At 40.2% G+C, this 22,035-nt stretch overlaps 1 protein-coding gene across 1 annotated transcript in view; it reads right to left on the bottom strand.

Moving 5' to 3' along the window:
* The window catches only part of ATP1B3 (ATPase Na+/K+ transporting subunit beta 3), a 45,405-nt gene extending 30,027 nt beyond the window's left edge, over positions 1-15,378 (bottom strand). The window contains exon 1 of the mRNA XM_037139385.2: positions 15,049-15,378. Within this exon, the coding sequence (XP_036995280.2) occupies positions 15,049-15,157 (109 nt within the window). The 5' untranslated portion in view covers positions 15,158-15,378. The remainder of the gene's footprint in view (positions 1-15,048) is intronic.
* Between the last annotated feature and the right edge of the window lie 6,657 nt (positions 15,379-22,035).

Raw genomic sequence — 22,035 nt, forward strand, 5'->3', positions numbered from 1 at the left:
GCATTCTAAACAAAGCAGGTTTCACAGGATTTTACATATCCTTTCTTAGGCCTGATCACCCAGGGAACCCGCCCTTTCCAGCACAGGGCTGCACTGCCTTCCCCATCATAGTTTTTAAGGCTTAAGTGGATTAGAGCCAGGAAGCACTTCTTCCTGAGGACATGGGGACTTGGGCTATGTCAGAATAGCCAGGGGGTGAGAGTCCACTGCTCCCTCTTTGTCGTAACCGCCCCCCCAGTCCTTCCATGATGGCCTCCCAAGTGATCGTTTCTGGCTTAGGTTGCCCCTCTCTGTGTGAGGAGGCTTACCCATCTCTAACTAACTGAGCATGCATTGGGGGCAGGGGAGTAAGCTGAGACAGTGTTTGCTACCAGAGATGAGCTTTGTCTCCTGTGGCTCACATTCCGGAGGTTGTTCACTCAGTCTTAGCCGTGGGAGGCAGTTACAATTCCTGAAACCAGGCAGAGTGGTTCCCAACATCCAGTCATGAAAACTTGTATCTGTTTTCTAAAAATTTTATACTTCTAGCTCTTAATTTTCTTAAACTAATGAGTATTATTTTTATAGTAAAATATATATATACATGCAATCAAATTTCATATACTTAATTCAACCATTCTGAGTTACTCAAAGTGATAGAAATTTACACAGAACAAAACTGTCATAAGTGGCAGACACATAAACTGGGAACTACACGTATCAAGTGTCAGGGGGAAAACAGAGGAAGAATGAACTGTCTCTAGCAGGGAGAGGAAGGAAGGAAGGAGATTTCGTCAGACAAGATGACCCAGAAACAAGTGAGTTGGCTCACCAAAGATGGAGAACAGGAGCTGTACACCTAATACAAAATACTATCAAATATAAACTATAATTTAAAAATTTTTAAGTAAAAGAAATTTTAAAAAATAAAGGAAAGCAATTAATGAGTATGTTTAAAAAAAAATAAGTGAGACACCAACTTGACGACACCATAGCGGAGAGTAAAATAATAATAATAATAACTGAAGAACAGGAGGAAGCTCTGGATCAAAAATGACATGACCAGATGATTCAGCAGCAGGAGCAGCCAGGTGAATAAACTGTGCTCCTGCCCCAAAACATACACGCCCCCTGATGCCAAGCCACTGGGAACAGCAGCAGCACCTACTCTGCAGTGGGAACAGGGAGCATGGGGCTTGGGCTGAAAAAGTGGCCAGTGTCCTACACGGGCTGGTAAACAACCTAAAGGAGTCGAGTCTCCACAGCTAGACCATCTCTCAGCTACCGCATGTACGACCTACATCCCCGAGGCTGTGACAGGAAGTCTAAACACAAAGAGGAGGAGCACAGATCCAGTAATTACAAAATAATTGAGAAAAGACTAATCCAAAGAAGTTATAAACTCTACAAACAAAGCCATACACCTTAACAAAATGGGTTATAATAGCAAATGCAGCAAGGGAGAGGGAAAAGTGCAGGCATAATAAAAATTATAATCACAGGGGAGTAAAAGGTAAAAAATGATTTTTTAAAAGAAATCAGCCTTCATATTTTGATTATTAAAAAACACAGTAGATAAGCTCAATTAGAGGGGAGTCAAATTTAAAAAATCCAGATACTTAAGGAAATAGGCAAAGCAAAGACTGGGAGAAAATTTTGCAAAACAGGTAACCAACAAAGAACTTACTAGGGTCTAGAGTACAGGAAGAACTCTTAAAGCAACACAGTTTTTGTTGTTTTTTTTTTAAAGTAACAGTTTTTTAATGGGCAAAAGGTTTGAACACAAACTTCACCCATATGTAAAGCTGGGAAAACAAGCTCACGAAAAGGTGCTCAGTATCATTAACCATCGAGGAAGGGCAAATGAAAACTGTGAGCCGCCACGACACGACACATTTACCAGCCAGAAATGCCAAAGACTGTCAACACCAAGTGATGGCCCAGGAGTGGAGCGACTGAGACCCACACACTCCTAGTGGGAACGTATCAAAACACAATACACTACAACACCATTTTGTAAAACACTTTGACAACTTTTCAAAAAGCAAGCAACGTGCACCTGTGATAGGATCCAACCAATACATTCTGAAATATTTGACCAAGGAAAACAAAAGCACACATTCACAGAGGAAAGATACATAAATACTCACAGATGCTTTATTTGTAATCACTAAAAACTGCAAATAACGCAAACGTGCACCGACATGTAATAAATTCTGCTATATCCATATATGAACTACTCAAAATAATTATGATGAATAAAATAAGTTAGTCCACTGCTCCCCAAGAATATATATTACATGATTCCTTGTATTTAAAATTTGAGAAAGCACAAACCAAAGTGTCAAAAAGCAGATTTATCTTTTTGTCTGGGGACTAGGAAGACAGAAGAAGATGAGTTACAAAGGGATAAGAGGAAATCGATGAAGACATTCTATAACACTGGGCAGAAAGACGGAGAGGGAATGTATGTCTGGGAATTGCTGAGATGTGGGGACGGAACCACAATACCAACAAATCTAACAGTTCTACCAGGAAAGGGGAGGGGGATGCTCAAAGAAATATCAAATTTTGTATCTAGATCTGCACAGATTAAAAAACACTGAAAAACATCCTGTAATCTAGACACAAACAAGAAATTTCAGAACACCAAAACTAAAGAAAAATTTCATAAAGCTTCAAAAAGATAAAACAGATTACCTAAGGCAGAGAAATATGACATAGCAGATCTCATTAGGGAAAAATAAAACAGTATATTCCAAACTGAGAAAAATGATTATAAACTACAATATCAACCAACCAAGAAAAAAAAAAGAAAGAAAAGAACACTTCCAGACATACGAGGACTCAGAATTACCACCCTCAAATCCCACCTGGAAGAACTGGTCATGTAATACAAAGAAGAAACAATACAAGAGCAACAGCAAAAAATTGCTAACAACCAAAGTACCCTCAAACAAAGCAAGGGAGAAATAAATACAAAATGGAAAACTATAAGCAGTAGTTAAAAACGAATCAAACAGATCTCAAAAACTAAGCAGAAAACAGTAACCTCAAAATGATACATACCACTTGCTTAAATTTAAAACACTCAGAATTACAGAATTCTATAAATATATGTACACAGAGTGTTTTTCGATGGGCCAGAAACACACAAGACAAATTCACAAATAGTGATTGCCTTTGAATAAGGGAGGAAGGAACCGGAATTTCTTTCCTTATCAGACCCGAGGAATGACCGACACACAGTAACTTTCACGGATTTCGACTGCACAACTCCGACCAACGGGGACTGCTGTGTAATCCGTGACACCAACACCACACCACGGATGCAGAGCACCTCCATTCCCTCCAAAGACTCCTGTGCCCCCCGCGAAACCCCTGCATCTCTCAATTTTTAGGAGTCAGCCAACGGTCTTCTAAAAAGTTATGGTTTTAAATTTGTTTAAATTTTAAAACAAACTAAAATCCTCAAACAGTATAATAGGAAGGAATAATTTAGCAATTGTCAAATAACTTTAAAAATTCTCAAAGTGAGTTTAGAAAATCTACTAAATGCTATTTATAAAAGAAAACCTAAAATGAACAATATGTAATGGTTGAAAATAAAGTAGGTCTCAAAAACGAACATAGATATGGTATTGTTTACTGTGAGCAAGCTAGAATTCAAGTCAAAAAGTATTATGGAGAACAGTGAGGAATTTCCGCAAAAAGTTAAAAATAGCACTGCTTTTTGACCCAGCAATCCCACTCCTGAGAATGTATCTGAAAAAACCTGAAACACTAATTTGAAAGAATATATGCACCCCGATGCTCACTGCAACATTATTTACCACAGCCAAAATCTGAAAACAGCCCTAGCGCCCCCCAGTAGATGAGTAGATAAAAAAGGTGTGGTACATTTACACAATGGAATACTACTCTGCCACAAAAAGGAAATCTTACCTTTTGCAACAGCAAAGTAAAATAAGCCAGTGAGAGAAAGATGAATGTCATATGCTCTCATTTATATGCAGAATCTAATGATGAAAATAAACTAAAGAAACAGAGGCATGGAGACCTGGCACAGACTGATGGCTGTCAGAAGGCAGGGTGGTTGAGGGGCTGGATGAAAGAAGATGAAGGGATTATGTGTGTATGTGGATATACATATATCATATAGACAGATATAGATATCTATACAGATGTAGACATATATCTCACAGACACAGACAACAGTGTGGTGATAACCAGAGGGAAAGGGGGTGAGGGGGGGTGGGGGTGGGCAAAGGGGGGTAAATGGGGATGGAAGGAGACTTTGCTCTGGGTGATGATGGACACACCATGCAGTGTGCAAGAGGATGTTTTATTGAGCTGCACACTTGAAACCTGTATGGTTTTGTGAACTGTAGTCGCTACAATAAATTCGATTAAAATGTAAATAAAAAACAAGATAAAGCATAATAGCCATCAACCTTCATGATGCTAAGTGGCTTAAAATATATAAAACAAAAGTAGAACTACAAATTCATCACAACCATGACTAGGGATTTTAACCATATTTCCTGCAGAAATCCACAGATCAAGTAAAAAATGCCAACAGGACAGTATTTTTGAAACATAACCACCAGTGATCTAACATATGTAGAACATTGTAGTCATGAGAAAATACACTCTTTATGAACTTGGAACATTTTCCCCAAACTGACCATGACTTAAATTAAGAAAAACAAAAAAGTAAATACAAAACCAACAACCAACCCCCCCCCTCAAGGTCACATCCTCTAAAGTCAAAGTAAACATATTACAAATTAAAATAAAAATTTAGAAAAACAAACTTTTAAATAATCCTTGGACTAAAAACCTGAAATATTCAAAACAGTAATGTAGTTGGAGAAGAACACAAAGGAAAATCCACAGCCTTACATGCACTTGCCAAAAAGCAGCTAAGATTAATATAAAAACCAGGTTTTTAATTCAAGACTAAAATAAATTCAAGGGAAGTGAGAGATTTAAGATAAAAGCACAAAATAATAGAAATGAATTGCAAAAGAAACAATTTGATCAATAAAACCAGTTTTCAATTAATAAATTTGAAAATAGATGAAATAGGATTTTAATGAAAATAAACATTTTCAAATTAGAAGTTTTCACAGAAAAATAAACAGATGCCCTGGCTGGCTAGGTCAGTTGGTTAGAACATCATCCCGGATACGCCAAGGTTGCAGGTTCTATTCCTGGTCAGGGCACATACAAGAGCCAACCAATGAACGCACAAATAAATAGAACAAATCAATGTTTCTCTTTTTCTCCCTTCTCCCCCCAAAATCAGTAAATAACAAAGAAAAAGCAAATAAAATGAAAAATAAACAGGGCTCTAATCTAAAAGAGACACCAACTAAATGGCTTAGCTGGCTCTATTCTTTTTCTATACATAGACTATTCTTCTTGTTTGCTCCATAGTCATCTAAAGGGTTTTAGGAAGCTAGCACTGCCGAGACACCAAAAGTCGACAGACAGCACACAAGTTTCTCACATTTATTTCAAGTACTTATAAGCTTACATACTAGAATGATAATGACACAGGACTGGAGATATAGGTGAACAAAATATAATATCCAGGAAGAAATCCATATCGAATCAGGTTTTGCATTTAACAAAGTTGGCAATTCGAACCTGTGAGAAGTGATTATTCAATATATTTTGAGGTAAGTGATTAGGAACAGTTCATAAAAAATTGTTAAATCTGTGGTAACATTAATTTAAAACAAGTACAATTTAAAAAATAAAAGAATTAAGGGATGAAAGAGAGCAAAAAGATGAGTGAGAGGTTGAAAAGAAATGGAAACTGAGAGTAAACAGAGAAGTATGCTAAGTTGCAGTTTTTAGAGAAATTGCAAATTAAACCCTCAGATACAAGCATCCCATCAAACTGGCAAACATGTTTAAAGAGTGATAAGGTCCCATGTGGCCAACACTGAGAAAGTTGATGGGGAACAGGTTCTTTTATCCACCACTGGAGGCAGTGGGAATGGTACAGCTTTTTTAGAGGACAACCTATTAATAATAAAAATAAGCATATACCACAAACTGTTGATTCCATTCTTCAGTATTTACCCTAAATAAATGGTTGCACTGAAGCAGTTTTTAAGAAATATCTGGAAACAACCTAAATACTCATTATGAAAAAATACACATATTTTGGATACATAGATCTACACTATGGAATATTATGCAATGATTAAAAGGAGTAAGATAAATTTACTTTTTTTACTGACATGGGAACATGGCCAAGATATAGTAAGTGGAAAAAAACCAAACCAAATTCTAGAACATGCATTTTTCCTATTTACTCATGTAAAAGTGAAAAAGAAAATTACTTATTCCTATGTTCTCTATATACATACACATATATACATACATAAATGCACTGAAAAGGACTGGTAGGAAAACTGATAAATAATTATCTGCAGAAAAAGCTTCATGATTAGTAGAAGGCAATCAAGAGAAACATCAACATATCCGTGTATTCTTTTTTCTCCAAGATTCAGTTAGCAATATTCCAAAAATACACAGAAAACTTGAGTGAAATTAAGTAATGTATGGGTGCATACAGCCACCCAGATTCCCCAGGTAAAACTCTTATTATATTTATTTCCTATCTATTTACCATTTATCTATTGTTTATGCATTTTAAGTTGCAGATGTCAGTCGATTTTGGCCCTAAACACTTTAGCATTCCATTAACTAAAATTGAGAGACAAAATTATATTCAGTGAATGATACAAATCTCCAGTGTACCAACAATTGGCTTCTGACAAACCATTCAAGCCCTATCAAGATAAGTTCTCCCACGCCCCTCCGCAGTCAAGTCCCACGCCCACTGTCCTACAGGCAAATACCAATCTGGGCTTCCTTCCAGCATAGATTAAGTGTTGCTTGTTTTAGAATTTCATGTAAGTGAAATCACACAGTATGGATTTTCCTTGGTAAAGCTCTTCCTACACTAAGCCTGAGATTCATCGAGGTTTTGTGTACCTGCAGTCAGTTCCTTTTTACTGTTGATCAGCATTCCATTGTGTGGACACACCAGTTTGCTGATGGGCACTTAGGCTCTTTCCAGTTTGCAGTTACCAGGAATATTCTTGTACAAGTCTGTTTGTGAACGCAGGTTTTCATTTCTCTTGGGTAGACACCTAGGAGTGGAACTTCTGGGTCATGAGGTAGCGGTACATTTACTTTTGTATGAAACTGCCAGACCTTTATCCAAAGTGGATACAGCCAGTATTACAGTTAAAAAAATATTGTAGTTAATTGTCAAGGGAAGAAGCTGAGGATGTTGGCTGACTTATTATTCACATCTGTATTTTAAAGATTCAAACAATGGTGTCACTTTTGTTATATGAAAAGAACCAAGCCATGAGTCCACATTCCATTTCAGACCAGTTCAGGTTTCTTGGGTCAGCCTAGACCACTAACACTTAAGTTCTAAAGCAGAGGCCAGCAAACCACAGCCGCTGCATGTTTTTGTAAATAAAATATTGAGAAACAGCTAGGCCCATTAGTTTAGACATTGTCTGTGGCCACGTTCAAGCTACAAAAGAGCCAAGTAGTTGCCACAGACACCATACGGCTGGCAAAGCCTGAAGTATTATCTGGTCCTTTAAAGAAAAGGTTTTCCACCTCTTGTTCTAAAAAGCATTCGTTTAGCTTTTATTTTTCATTTCAAAGTGACATTTGAACCTTTTCTTATGCAACTAAGACCAAGGGATTTTTTAAATAAGTTATCTAAGCTGGGATAGAGATGTGGAACTATAAATTAGGCCTGTATTGAGTTCTAGTTGGGTAATTTTCTTAGGATATTCGTGTACTTCTAAGATTCATCAAGTAAAAAGTATATATTTATGCCAACAGGCTCATGTTTATTTATTATGAGCCCTAACTGAAAACTTCAAAACAAATTAGAAGTTTAGTGGGACAGAATCACAGTAAGCTAAGGGGAATTATGCCTTTCTGTACAAGGATCTAAACAAAGACGACTTTCATGTGGAGCTATGCCAACTGGCCCACAACACTCTCAACTTTAGCCCAAGCAACAGGTGAATCTCAAGCTGAAACTTATTAAATGACAATTTGCTAAAAAAAAAAAAAAAGTAAGCACTTACTATGTGCTAGTTGTTGTAGGGATATGAAACACAGAAGTAAATCCTATCCTGACAACATCTAGTTAGTAATATATATACATGCAACTTCAACCCAGGATGCAACGTTTTAGGTGCTACAGGAGGTAAATGCAGTTATTTTCACTTGTACATCATCAGCAAAGGCTTTGGGCGGCAGAGCTGGCACTCAAGCTAGCTCTGAGAGTAGGGAAGAATTCATGATGCAGAGAATGAAGGGCATGGGAGAGGGAATGCGCATAGCATTCCAGACCCACCCGGAGCCTCAAATACCCCCAACACAGCTTTGACATGTGATGTATGGGAAGTAAGGCGGGAAATGACAGGTTGTAAGGTTGAAAACTGAGTTTTAAGCCAATAAGCCTGGAATGCCAAGCTGTCTGGAAGTCATTTCAACCTTCTGAAAGCAGCAGTGATCCACAGGTTTGGGGTACAGGGAGTAGCATGATCAAAGCTGCAGCCTGAGAAATAATCCAACAGCAGTGAGATCACACAGGTTTAGGTTACAATGATTCCAACTGCTTCCTGGGATCTTCTGAGGATAGACCAGGAGTTAAAGGCCCACCTTCCTAGAATCAACAACACTTTTGAAAAAGCTGGAAAGCCAATGGTCTGTGTTCCCTTGAAAAAGTTACAAAATCTTTTTATCTGATGCTATAAGATTTTTAATCAGAGAATTGATAAGCAAAGGCAGGACCAGATCTTGATAAAGAAGGGACAGAGTTCGGTGGAGGTGTTAAGGGCTAAGACATTTCAAACGGATAGTAAGCATTAGGAAGCTGGGGAAAAATGAATATTCCAGGCTCCCTGAAAGTGTGCTTTCACAAAATACTGGGGGCCAGGAGGGGTGGAGAAGGAGGGTTTGCAGGATGAGCAGGTCAGATGCACGGACATAGAAATGGCCTAATCTGTCCATGTTTCGAGCCCAAATGACACAGAAGAATAGTGATACTGTTTTCAAGAGTTACAAATATAGGGGCAACTCATAACTTCAGTGGAGGAAGGGGAAAGGCTCCATCTACTAGGTGATATATAAGGTGCAGCAGTTACCTAAGCCTCACTCTCTGAGGTTAACAGGACATGCATGAAGCAACTGGAACCTGCGGAGATGTTAAATCAGGAAGTAAAATCTGTGAACGGTATTTGCAATTGTTTTATGAAACTACAAGGGAAGATGATGAAGAAAAAATCAAGGACAAAGACAGCACTTGGAAAATACACATTTGGTAAAGAGAAGGAAGAGCAGAGAGGAAGGAAGCAGGAGAGGAACAGTTAGAGAAGTATGGAGTTGGGCTAGGGCCACTCCTGGTGCCAGTTACTAGCCAAAGAAAAGTACCTCATGCTTTGGATGAGGGTCAGTTCCAAGGTCATATCTTACCACGGCATCAGCAAAATAAGAGCCAACTCCACAACTAACACAGTAACAAAGCTTAAACAGATATGAGGGAGGCTAATTTAGAGAATTCTTTTCAGAAATATTAGTAATAGCTGAGTCCACCCTGTAATGGTGAGGGTAACACTATCAATTCAGCCCTCATTAAATTTGAGAGCAAGTAAACTTAAAAAAAAAAAAGCCTAAAAAGAGCAATGGAACAGGACCTGAGAGACCTGAATACCCCTGGTTCTGTTACCCTAGTAAGACATAGGACCCAGGTCTCAAACTCAGCTGAGTCTACAACAAGAAAGTTAAGTGAAAGCATCTTCAGAACACTGAACTTCTATGAAAAACCATCAGTGCTGTAGCAAAAAAAGAAAGAAAAAAACAAGGGGGGGGGAATGCCCAAACCTTGGGGGAAACATTATACTATGATACATCAATACAATCTAAGACATTAAAAATAAAGAGGACTAATTAAATGGGAACATTTCATGATAGTGTTCAACCACTCAATGGATTTCTACTGCATTCCTACTAAGTGCCAGGCAACGGGCTGGGTATTAGGGCAGGGGTGTCAAGCTCATTTTCACCAGGGGCAACATCAGCCTCACGGTTGCCTTCAAAGGGCCAAATGTAATTTTAAGACTATATAAATGTAACTACTCCTTAAGGGTTAAGCGAGGGCTTTCCCACTGCCACCAGGTAAACAAGGTGCCTGGCTGGACAAACAAGGTGGAGGACCGAATTCAGCCCGTGGGCCCTGTGTTTGCCACTTGTGTATTAGGGAATCAAGATAAGTAAGATGTGAATAGCAAGCTTATAGTCTAGCAAATGGAAAACAACAATACTGAATAAAGTCATATGTACTATAATAAAATCTGGCATTACGGGATACATAGGAGCTCTTGATCCAGTCTTCAGGCAAAAGAGAGGTTCAAAAATGTTTACCATAGATCAGGTTATTAAAACTGACACCTGAATAGCCAAGTCCAGGTGAAGGAAAAAGACTCAAGCTAGGAAACACACCCAGAGGGGTAGGAGAGAACTGCGTGGAATGGCAGAGAGAGATAAGGGAGAGCAATAAGAAAGATAATAGAGTCCCTGAGGACAATGGAGGTTTACATGAAGAGGTTCCTATGAAACATCCAACTTCAGATTTCTAACAGGCAATTGGTTATAAGGATACAAAAAAGCCCTATGGACTAGAGACACAGATTTGGGAGCCCTAACACAGCGATAGTTAACTAAAGCCACCAGAACAGGCACATGTCACGGTAATCACAGCACAACAGAAAGCTACTCCTCTCCCCCACAGCCACTAAAGGAAGTGCCATCTCCTGCTGGGCGATGGCTCAGTTTGCCTCTAAAGCTACCTCTGCCACACCCACCAGTGACCTTCACTCACACTCTGCACACAGGCTAAGGCAAGTTCTATTACTTTCCCAGTGGTGCATGGATTTGTAAAGTTTAATATGTCATATTCCACAGGACAAAGAACACCACCTTACAAACTGTATGATACTGAGAAAATACACACACTTGTCTTCTGGGGATCCCTACAGACAGACACCCAAGATGGGTGGTGACTGATAGCCAAAGCATTTGTATATGAATAAAATCTTTATATATAACTGTTTTCAATTAGGCAACATGGTGTAACATGCAGTACTTTCACTGTATCCCAAATGTAAATGAGGAATGACCCATAATGGGAACAGGTAACAGAGAAAATGGCACTTCATGGACCTATAATGAAAGAGAATGCAAATGAACAGAGTAATAGGTATTAACAGTTTTGGTCCAGAATCCTGACTCTGCCTGGACATCAACAGCTCAAGTTTTAAGTTAAGCCAATTGAATTCCAAAGAAGCTCACAAGCAGATGTCATTAGATGAGGTCATGAAATGTCATGATTTTTTCTTTGTAAAACAAAACAAAACAAAACAAAACAAAACAACCCTCAACAACCTCTGGCCATGGAGGGAGTCTGGAAGCCCAAGGATTCTGTCACTAAGTAAATATTGGTAAGTAAGATCTTTGGGATCAATTTTCTCACAGGGCTAGGTTAGTGGTTTTCTTTAGTAAGCTTTTCTTACTCTGAGCCACAGTGAGAAATACATATTACACTGGGATATCTATATACAGAGAATACAGAAAAGTTTCATGAAACATTTTTCTGTAGAATAAACTTTGATTTTTTTACTATTTTATTATTTCAAATAATGTCAATTACAACACATGGTCTGCTACCTACAGTGTGAATACTACTGAATGATCTCTAGGCTATCTATCTACTACTTTCATTTTAATTGTACTTAATGCATTTAGTCTTAATATAGCAGCATTAGTCACAAAGCAGTAAATTTTCTTTGTCGTGTGTTTTCCACAAATGACAACTATTTATTCCTGATATGTCCTGATTGTTGTGCTTAAGAAAGCAGCTCTAGGGCCCTGGCTGGTGTGGCTCAGTGGACAGAGTGCGGGCCTGAGAACCAGGGAGTCGTTGGTTCTATTCCCAGTCAGGGAACATGCTTGGGTAGCAGGCCAGATCCTCAGTGGGTGGATGCACAAGAGGCAACCACACATTGATGTTTCTCTCCTTTCTCTCTCCATTCCCCTCTCTAAAAATAAATACATAAAATCTTAAAAAAAAAAAAAAAGAAAGAAAAGAAAAAGAAACCAACTCTAGGTACACTTGGTCACCTACTGTGTGCTTTAGAAGGTTGTAAAAATCAAATGAAATAATTGCATTTTAAATATTTGTACTTTTAATATACCTAATGAATCTGGAGAGGAACCTCAGTCTATAAGACAAACATAAAAATAAAATCAGGGACAACCTAGATGAATGCCTTATAAAATCCTTGGAGTGGACAGAAAAGGCCTTTCTCTACACACCAGGGGACCCAGCAACTTTACCAAGATCAAAAAGAGATGTAACCACCCCCACCGCCACTTACATTAAATTCAAAAGCAACTACAAAATTTTTTTTTTTGCACAAGTGAGGATTTTTTTCTTAAGGTCAATATGTTTTCAAAATGTAAAAGTTACATATATACTTGACTTAAAAATTCTACCAGTAGGAAAGTCTCAAGTAAATAAATTTTCAGAAATGAAGGGAACAGAAGGAGGAAGGGCCAGTACATACAATAATGCACTGGTTAAAAAAAAAATCAGGAGCCATGGATTTTTCCCTGGGTATGTATGACCTATGCATACATGAAATATACATGTTAATAAACTTGTTTTTTAAAAGAAAATCACAGTACATCTAACTAGACAATGGAACACTAGTCAGGTGTTAAAAATGGTAATAGAGGCCCTTATTAACATGGAAGATGGCCACAATATACTGAAAAGATTATATAACACTGTATGACCTCTTTTTGTGGGAAAAAAAGTTACAGACGTTTCTTAAGTCTGCTCAGATATATACCTAAATACTAAGAAGGGGCATCTCTGGGATGATGAGATCAACTAGCTCATACAGTACCTCTCTGAGAATTAGAACGAGATACTCCTTTTCTCCATGAAGACCCCAATGGTCTAAGGCACACAGCCTGGTGAGCTGAGCACGGATTTCAGCCTCCACATTCCACTCCTCCACATGTTGTTGCAGGGATGCCCTCACATTGGGATAACTGGATAATATGGATAATTTTCACCTACTTATGCCATGCTGCACTGTTATTACAATGAACAGAATTTAGTACTTGTTTATTTTCAATTTTGATAAAGGTCTTGCCTTAACCCTGCTAACAAATGAATCCCAGCTTTACTCGCGCTACTTCTGCTGCCCTTAGAGAATGCCCCATCCTGTGATAATTTGGGCACGTTATCAACTTAAATGCACACAGCAAATAAAATCTCTAGCCCAACCTCATATAATACAAAGGTTAGAATACAGAGAGCAGCTCCAGTAAGAAGGGTCATTTCCTTCTAACACTAAGTGAAGACACTAATCACTGGAAATGAAAATGCACTGAGCAAAGGAGAAAGGAAGTTAGTCTACAGAAATTAATCCCTCTAGATGGTTCAAAAATTCCTTCAGCAAAAGTTAGTAGACTCCAGAAACAATAATAATTGTTCACCATTCCCTCCCCCACCCCCTGCATTTATCCCCAGACCAAGATGTATTTCCTCATCACACTAGTGGGTTCCCAAAAGACATCCATTTAAATAAAAATTGTGAGTGATTACCATGCAGTTAGGCAAGGCATCTGTAAAATAATACAACCGCTGGACTAGGATTAAAGGAGAACTGGGTTCTTTTCTTGGCTCTGTGGAATATGTAATTTTACACAAAGTAAAATCACAACCTCTCCACATTCTTTTTTCCCCCCTTTTCTTTTCTAACTTAGGGTTTGGTCTAAAAAACCTCCAAAGCCCCTTTTTCAGGCTGTGATAGGACTAAAGCCACCTTTCCATCGGCTCTGGGGGAGCCTATTTCAGTCAGCAGCAACAGTTTATTTTCTAAGTCATGCCTAATTTTCTATCTTTATGCCTTTCTTACAAATGTGACCAAATAATTCTCAACTCCAGAAATTTATTCTCACTCAAAAAAAAAGTTCGGTCGAGACCTACTTACAAAATATTTTTCAAAAGGCTCACAAAGAGTAAAATTAGTTTACTTAATACTTCCAAAAAGAGAGTCACCCTAAAGCTGCACTACACCGGTGAATGGCTTAAATATTTTTTTTTTAAAACAAAGAACTCATACGGAGAAAAATAGCCAACATATACAACCATTACACGTTTTAGAGGCACAGAAAAACATTGTGCCATTCAGATAGGATTTACTTCCCCCCAAAGAAGCAATTTTTCTAATAAAGAAAACCTCTATAATTAAAAAGGAATTAGGGAGGAAACAAGTTTTCAGGGTCTTTCCCCTGCCCAAATTCAAGTGCATTTTCATGGACGATGCACTTGGATTAACTCACCACAGCATTCACGCAACCCACACACTTAGCACTCTCACTCTTCTGACCTGTTGGGGTGGCAGCGTGGACGAGTCACAAGATAGCAGCGGGAGTGGAAATTTCCTCTCCGCGGGCGTGGGGCAGGGTCTGGCTTCCCCGAACCGCTCGGCGCCACCAGCGCCTCCGCCAGGGCCTCTCCCCGCCGGCACGCTCCGTACTAAGAGGCCCTGGCGCTCGGTCCCCTGCACACTCGGGGCTCGGCCCGGGGCAGAGGTCCCCGGCTTCCGGGGCCGCTCGGGGCGAGAGGCCCGGGCAGCACGTGCGCTCTGGGCGGGGAGGGAGAAACCGGCGCAGCCGGGCCCGGGCTGTCCGCGGGCCCGCAGCCTCCGCCTCAAGCGACGGCCCTCCCGCCCGGAGAAAAATGAATGGGCCGCGCTCCGCCGCCCGGATTAGAGTCTGGAGGCCCGGCTCGAAAACCGCTGCGGGCGGCGGAGGCGGATCCTGGGGCCCCCCGCGCGGGGAGCCTCCTCCTTCTTTTCCTTTCCCATCCGACCCTGCCGGGCGCCCCCTGGACCGCGGCCGGCCCCGGATGCCCCACAGCAGTCTGCTCACCCCAGCTCTTGGCGGTGCGTCCCAGGAACTCTCCTTTGGTCGGGTTGTAGATGAAGAGCTTCCACTCGGCCAGGCTCTGGTTGAAGGACTTCTTGTCTTTCTTCGTCATGGTGTGTGCGCCTACTGCGAGGGGAGCGGCGGCCGCGGGGGTGGAGGCGGCGAGGAGCGCGGAGGTGCGTCCCGGCTCTAGCGGCACTGCCCGGCGTCGGCGGCAGAAGGTGGAACGGCGGAGGACACCTCCTCACTGCCCTGCTCACTCGAACCGACTGCGCCGCGCGAAGCTGGGCTACAGCCGAGGCCGCGGGAGCCTGACGTCTCCGCCCGCCGCAGCCAATCCCCGAGCTGCTGGACCCGCGCCGCCACAGCCGCCACCACTGCCTCCCGCCTGCGGCTTGGCGCAGCCTTAGGCGGCGAGAACGCCCCGCCCACAGCCCGAGCCCGCCCCCTCCCCGCCCTGCTGTTCCGCGCCCAGCAGTTCCCTGCCCAGGTCGGTGATCGCCCAGGGCTTCTTTCACCCGGGTGGAAGGAGGCAGAAACTTCACGGAGCAACTTTAAAAATCCTGAAGGCTTAATAAGAAGCAAATTTATAATAACAAGAATAAGGTGGCATTCCCCCCGCCAGCAGGTTTCTCAGAAAGAGGAGCCTGGAGAGATGATGCGGGTAGCGGTCCTCCCCGTTCCTTGCCTGCGGTAGGGCCGGACGAGCAAAGCTCGGAAAGGACTCCACTCTGCCTAAGATGTCCTCACCCAAGACGGGGCTTAAACTTCCTTTCTCCAGCTACCTCACAAACCGTCTCCAAGAGATCTCCTTTGGGCTCTATGACGTGACTAAAAGATAGTCTGCTGTATAGGCCAGCAATACATATATTGCTGCTCAGGGAATGTCCGTCCCTGGCTCTTTTGACGGATTTAACCAGGAATCTCATTCTAAATATGCCATTCTTAATTAAATGGAGTATAATATTGCTCCAGAATTGATCATGGAAGGTTTCTCTCAACGAGAGGCTCTCTGCTTTTTCCCAGACACAGATTCTTAATCCACAGGAAGTCAATTTTTTGTTTAGTGTTGATGCCTAAATAACTTCCCCGGCTTCTCATCTTTCCGCGGTAGTGAATGCTCCCCTTGGTCCGAGCTGAGGGTGCAGTCTACCTTTTTTACACAAGATGGAGCCGAAGAGTATCGTGCTTTGAGACTGCTGGGACTGGATGAAAAGATTTCAGTAGGTGTTTGGGCGGAAGGTGCGGATTTGGGGGGAAATAAATGGAGCAGTGCCTCTGTTTTATTACCAAGTAGATTATGAATGAAAAAACGTAGCACACATTTTCGTGTTTGAAATGATGCATTATAATCCATCTGGAAGTTTAAACAGCCTGCAAATGGAAAGAACTAAATGGATAATGAAATTCTGGCTCACTTTGCTTGTCAAAGCAAGAAATTAGGAATTAGGTCTCTCACAAATGGAAAAGAGATGGGAGAATACGATACTGTAAAGTGATTTCCCCCTGGATTTAGGAAAACTAAATTTATAATAATGACTCAGGGAATAATCAAAATCTAGTTACTTTTTTGAGCCAGTGGCATAAAAAGATTTATAGAAGCATTTTGTAAAAACTGGTATGAAATTAGGACAGAAGTAGAAAATCACTGTGCAAGTAGACTACAATGCTTTTCTTTAGTTCACGTGCAAGATTGAAACAATTTAGAAATTGAAGCAGTTAACTATGTTTATCTCATTAAAAATCCTGTTACAAATTAGAAGAAAGCTAAAGTACTGGCACAGTTGATAATGGGTTTGATAATGGGCTTTTTAGTTTCAGTAAGAGGGAAGAGAGAGTCTGTTTGGAATAAAATATAAAATCTACCTGCTTTATTTATTTTGGATGTGTGTGTGTGCCTGTGCTAATAACAAGCACATTGAGGAATAAATTACTTGGCACACACAAAGAAAATATGGTAAGCAAGAACATTATGAAATAGTGTTTTGAAGACATTGAATGCTGTCAGAGATTCGTAGTTTGTATATTTTTAGTGGTGATTAATATGATTTTCATATTTAGTACTTTGTGATTTTTCGAAATGAGAATCTAAATACAAATATAATACAATAGTTTTAAGACCCATGCCTAGTTTAATACAGTAACTAAATCCAACAGGTTTCAGGTTGGAGAAAATTTTATATTCTACTCCAAAACATGGAAACTATTCATTTCTGATATATCATATTGGAACCTTTCCTGGAAGAGAAAATACTGAGTGTATATTAGGAGATAGTGGACTGACAAGCCTGAGCAGATTTAATATGAAATTTAATCATAGCTTTATTCCCTGCAAGTTTATTTGACTGTACCTAAGGCTCCCTCTAAAGAAATTCTTTTTTTATTTTTTATTTTAGAGAGAGGGGAAGGGAGGGAGGAGAGAAACAGCAATATGAGAGAGAAACATTAACTGGCTGCTTTCTGCACACACCCCGACTAGGGACTGAACTGGCAGCCTAAGCACGTGACCTGACTAGGAATTGAACCAGTGGCCTTTTGGTCTGGTTTGGTCTGCAGGGTGATGTTCAACCAACTGAGCCACACTGGCTGGGGTCCTAAGTTTCTCTTAAAAAAATTATTGTGGTCTCTGTGGCAGGATTTGGTTAGCTTGTTAGATTGTTAACAGGTTGGTGGTTGGAGCCGCAGGGACACTCCTGGCATCGTTAAGGAAGCAAAATCCTTTGTGTCCCTCTGTCCTCTGCACGTTCTCTCTCAGCTGTTACCTGTGAGAGGCCTCCTCCAATAAAAGAGAAAGTATTTTGCCAGATAGATGTTGAAATTTAGTATAATGTTTTGGTAAAAGTATACTCCATGCAATATTTGGGACATACTTCGACTAAAAAAATTATTCTTGCCATTTGAAATTCAGATTTAACGGGATGTCCTGTATGCTTATTTGCTACGTCTGGCCACACTGCCTGTGGAGGACATCTACGAATCCACCGTAATGATAACAACAACCATTCAACAACAGTCCCAGGCCCGTACCACTTGCTTACTCTCATTTCTTTCTTAGTCTCACAAATACCCTAAGGAAGGAGGTGTTGTTTCCCCACTTTTGTAATTGAGGAAACTGAGGTTTAGTGAAATTAAGTAATTGGCTCATGGTCAAAAACTATCAGACAGTGCATGGATTCAAATGCCTACCTCTTCCACTACCTCCGCAGTGAGTGAAGGCAGAGCTGGGGAAGTTTCACAAAGCTGAACGAGGCCAAGTGAGAGAAACTGTTGTTGGCTGTCCAGTGAGTATACTCTTCAGTCAGCAGAATGAGTTGTCTATTCTCTGTAGACATAAACAAGATATTTTTGACACTCAATTTGCTAAAACTCTTGGTTTGTTCCTAAAGTTTAGAATCATGTGTACAGAAAAAATGTATTTCAGTACTTCATAGCAGCATCTTCGTAACTTGCTATTGTAACTGATGTCTTATAACGATGGTACTGAGTCACTGAAAGTCTATTATTTGTTCCTGAGAGAATAGATTTCAGATGTCCTTAGAAATAGTCCTTTCCCACATGCAGCAGCTGTAATTGTGTTGGCAATTTATTGCATCTGAGAAACACAGTGGTGAATACATACTCCTTTCCATAGAAACTGTACTCTCCCACACATTCGCTTAAAAATTGTTTTTATTTACTAAGTCTTTAACAAATGGCATCTCTATATCCCTTGCAGATTAAAGGGCATTATTGATCATCTTAAATTAAATGAATCGGTGTTTTGATCTTAAGTTAAATGAACACAGTAACTGGGCTCTGTAGAAAAGGGCTCTGTAAGTGGTAGGGGTTTTGTTGTTATAACTTTTTTTGTAGATTTTATTTATTTGTCTATTTTTAGAGAGGGGAAGGGAGGGAGGAAGAGAAGAAGAGAAACATCAATGTGTGGTTGACTCTTGCATGCCCCCTACTGGGCACCTGGCCTGCAACCCAAGGCACATGCACTGAGAATAGAACTGGTGACCCTTTGGTTCCCAGGCCCGCACTCAATCTACCGAGCCATGCCAGCTACGGCTGTTGTTAGAATTTGTAATTCTGTGATCCACTGTGTTAGGTGTGTTACGAAAAAGTGTATGTTATCTAACAGGATCATTTTTTAAATGAAAAATAAATTCAAATGATAAAGAACATGAAAGATTATTTAATTAATTTGGTTGTAAAGTTTACAGGAATGGGTGGAGGTATAGATAAAAGAAGAATGGCAGAATGTGAATACTTATTAAAGTGGGGTGATAGGTAGGGCTTATTATACTTTATTTACTTTGTGTATCTTTGAAATCATTCATAAAAAACCTTGATTAAAAATTTGGACAACCACATGTTGCAATAGCATAAGTGCCTTGTCTCTTGCTTTGGACCTCAAAACTGCTGGAAATGGACCCCAACCACTGGAAATGCTCCTGCCCTGCCGGTGGATCCTGCATCTGTGTCGGCCCCTGCAAATGCACCTCCTGCAAGAAGAGCAAAATAAAAACAGACCCATCCTTAGCCATTAACTTGTGATCTTTTTTAAAAAAGATTTTATTTATTTATTTTTAAAGACTGGAAAGGGAAAGAAAAAGAGAGGGAGAGAAACATCAATGTGTGGTTGCTTCTTATGCATCCCATACTGGAGGCCTGGCCCCCAATTCAGGCATGTGCCCTGACTGGGAATTGAACCAGCTACCCTTTGGTTTGCAGGCGCATGTTCAATCCACTGAGCCATACCAGCCAGGGGCCATTACCTTGTGATGTGATAGTACATCGTATACTAAGATCCTAAAAGCTTCCATAGAACAAAGGACAGGTCAACTACAACAGAACAGAAGTCTGATTGGTACTATCTTTTCATCAACAACATTCAGGGCCAGAAGACAGTGAAGCACATTGCCTTCAGAATTGTAAGGCTCATAATACCATTCACAGCCAAGCTGTCACTCAGCTGTAAGGGTAAAATGAAAGTATGTTCAGATACAAAAGAACTCAGAAATTCCGCCTCTCACTAATCTTTCCTGAAAAAAAAAATCAATTAAGAATGGACCATTAAGCCCTGGCTGGTATAGCTCAGTGGATTGAGTGCCAGCCTGCCAACCAAAGGGTCACCGGTTCAATTTCCAGTCCGGGCACATGCCTGGGTTGTGGGCCAGGTTCCCAGTTTGGGGCGAATGAGAGGAAACCACCCATTGATGTTTCTCTCCTCTTTCTCTTTCCCTTCCCCTCTCTCTAAAAATAAATAAATGAAATCTTAAAAAAAAGAAGAAGAATGGACCAGTTAAAAGAAAAAGGAATCCAAGAATGAGAAACACTAGTTCTAAACCAGGAATGCAATGAAGGGATGCTCTAGAGTGACAGCTGTATAATAGGGCAAAGGAGCAAACCAGTTTCGGGTGGACGAGAATGCCTTCATGCAGAAAGTTGATCCCATGACACAGAGACAGGGATTAAGATCCTGGATAAATTTACTCGTGTGGTGAAGTGAAGGCACATGTTTTGTTAAAAAGGAAAATGGAGAGCCATTGAGAGCATTAGAAACTGTGTTCCAAATATAAAGCAAACTAAAATGTGGTATTATTTCGAGCAATTAATGAAGTGTTTGAAAAGGTAATTATTTGATCTTGATGTTTGGATCATTTTATCTATTGGCACAAAGTTAGTGATATAGATTTACCTCCTCTGTGCTAACAGATGAATTTTGTTCAACAGTGAATACTATTAATGCGATCAAAGTGGTGTAACTGCAGTGTATTAGCTTTCGATACTTAGAATCAACCGAATGACCATTTACAGAAAACATTTAAATGTTGTAGACCAGCAACACAAAGCAATGGTGGAGCTGATGGATGTGGAGAGGTCTATGGAGCAGAAAGAGTTGAAGGAAGAAATTGACAGGAAATGTAGACGTGTTCTTTATTTTATATTATAAATAAGGAGGTAAGAGAATGTTAAGAGTTAAAGAGTTTCAAGATGGTGGAGCTGGAAATGTGGGTTTAAGCATGTTATTTAAAGTTATAAATATAACCCATAGAAAAACAAAGGAATCCTGGATGGGAAGCTCACTTGGTTAGAGTGTTGTCCCAATATGCCAAGGGTATGAGTTTGACCTTCGGTCGGGGCACATACAAGAAGCAGCCAATGAATGTATAAACAAGTGGAACAACAAATCCATGTTGCTCTCTCTCTTCCTAGCTCGCTTAAAAAAAATCAGTTTAAAAAAGTGACTTTCTAAAAAAGAAAGAAAGAAAGAAGAAGTAAATACTAAATAATACTATTAGGTCTGTCTGGAAAAAGTCCAGCCATTGTTAAAATAACAAGAACGGTTTGCGTGACATACATGTAACCTGGCAGCCAAGGAGAGTGGACTGGAATGTACATGTGTAAGCAATGATGACTCCACTGTGTGGCTGTTGCATTCAAAATGACTAAGCGAGTAGAGCAAGGAATCTGCATTAAATTTTGCATTAAGATTGGAGATTCCTCCATGGCAACGATTTGGTTGATTCAGAAGACCACAGGTATGGGAAAATGGTGATTGTCAGCTTCATCAATGACAATGTGCCTGCTCCTGCATCACGTCTCATGCAGAGGTTTTTGGTGAAACAGAAAATCACCCAGGTGACACAGACGCCCCTATAGCCCAGATTTGGCAATCTGTGACTTCTGGCTTTTCCCAAAACTAAAATCACCTTTGAAAGGGGTGGGATTTCAGACCATCAGTGAGATTCAGGAAAATATGATGGGGCACCTGATGGTGATTAAAAGAACTGTGTGAGGTCCCATGGTGCCTACTTTGCAGGGACCGAGGTGTCATTATCTTGTGTACAATGTTTCTTGTATCCTGTATCTTCTTAAATAAATGTCTCTATTTTTGTATTATGTGGCTGGATACTGTCTGGACAGATTGCATCATGTGTATTATTAATACCAAAACAATACTGTAACCTACAAAATATGAAACGGAGGATGAAGTGGAATATA

Source organism: Artibeus jamaicensis, unplaced genomic scaffold (assembly GCF_021234435.1).
Source record: "Artibeus jamaicensis isolate MK-2021 breed Jamaican fruit bat unplaced genomic scaffold, CSHL_Jam_final contig_519, whole genome shotgun sequence".
NCBI lineage: Eukaryota > Metazoa > Chordata > Mammalia > Chiroptera > Phyllostomidae > Artibeus > Artibeus jamaicensis.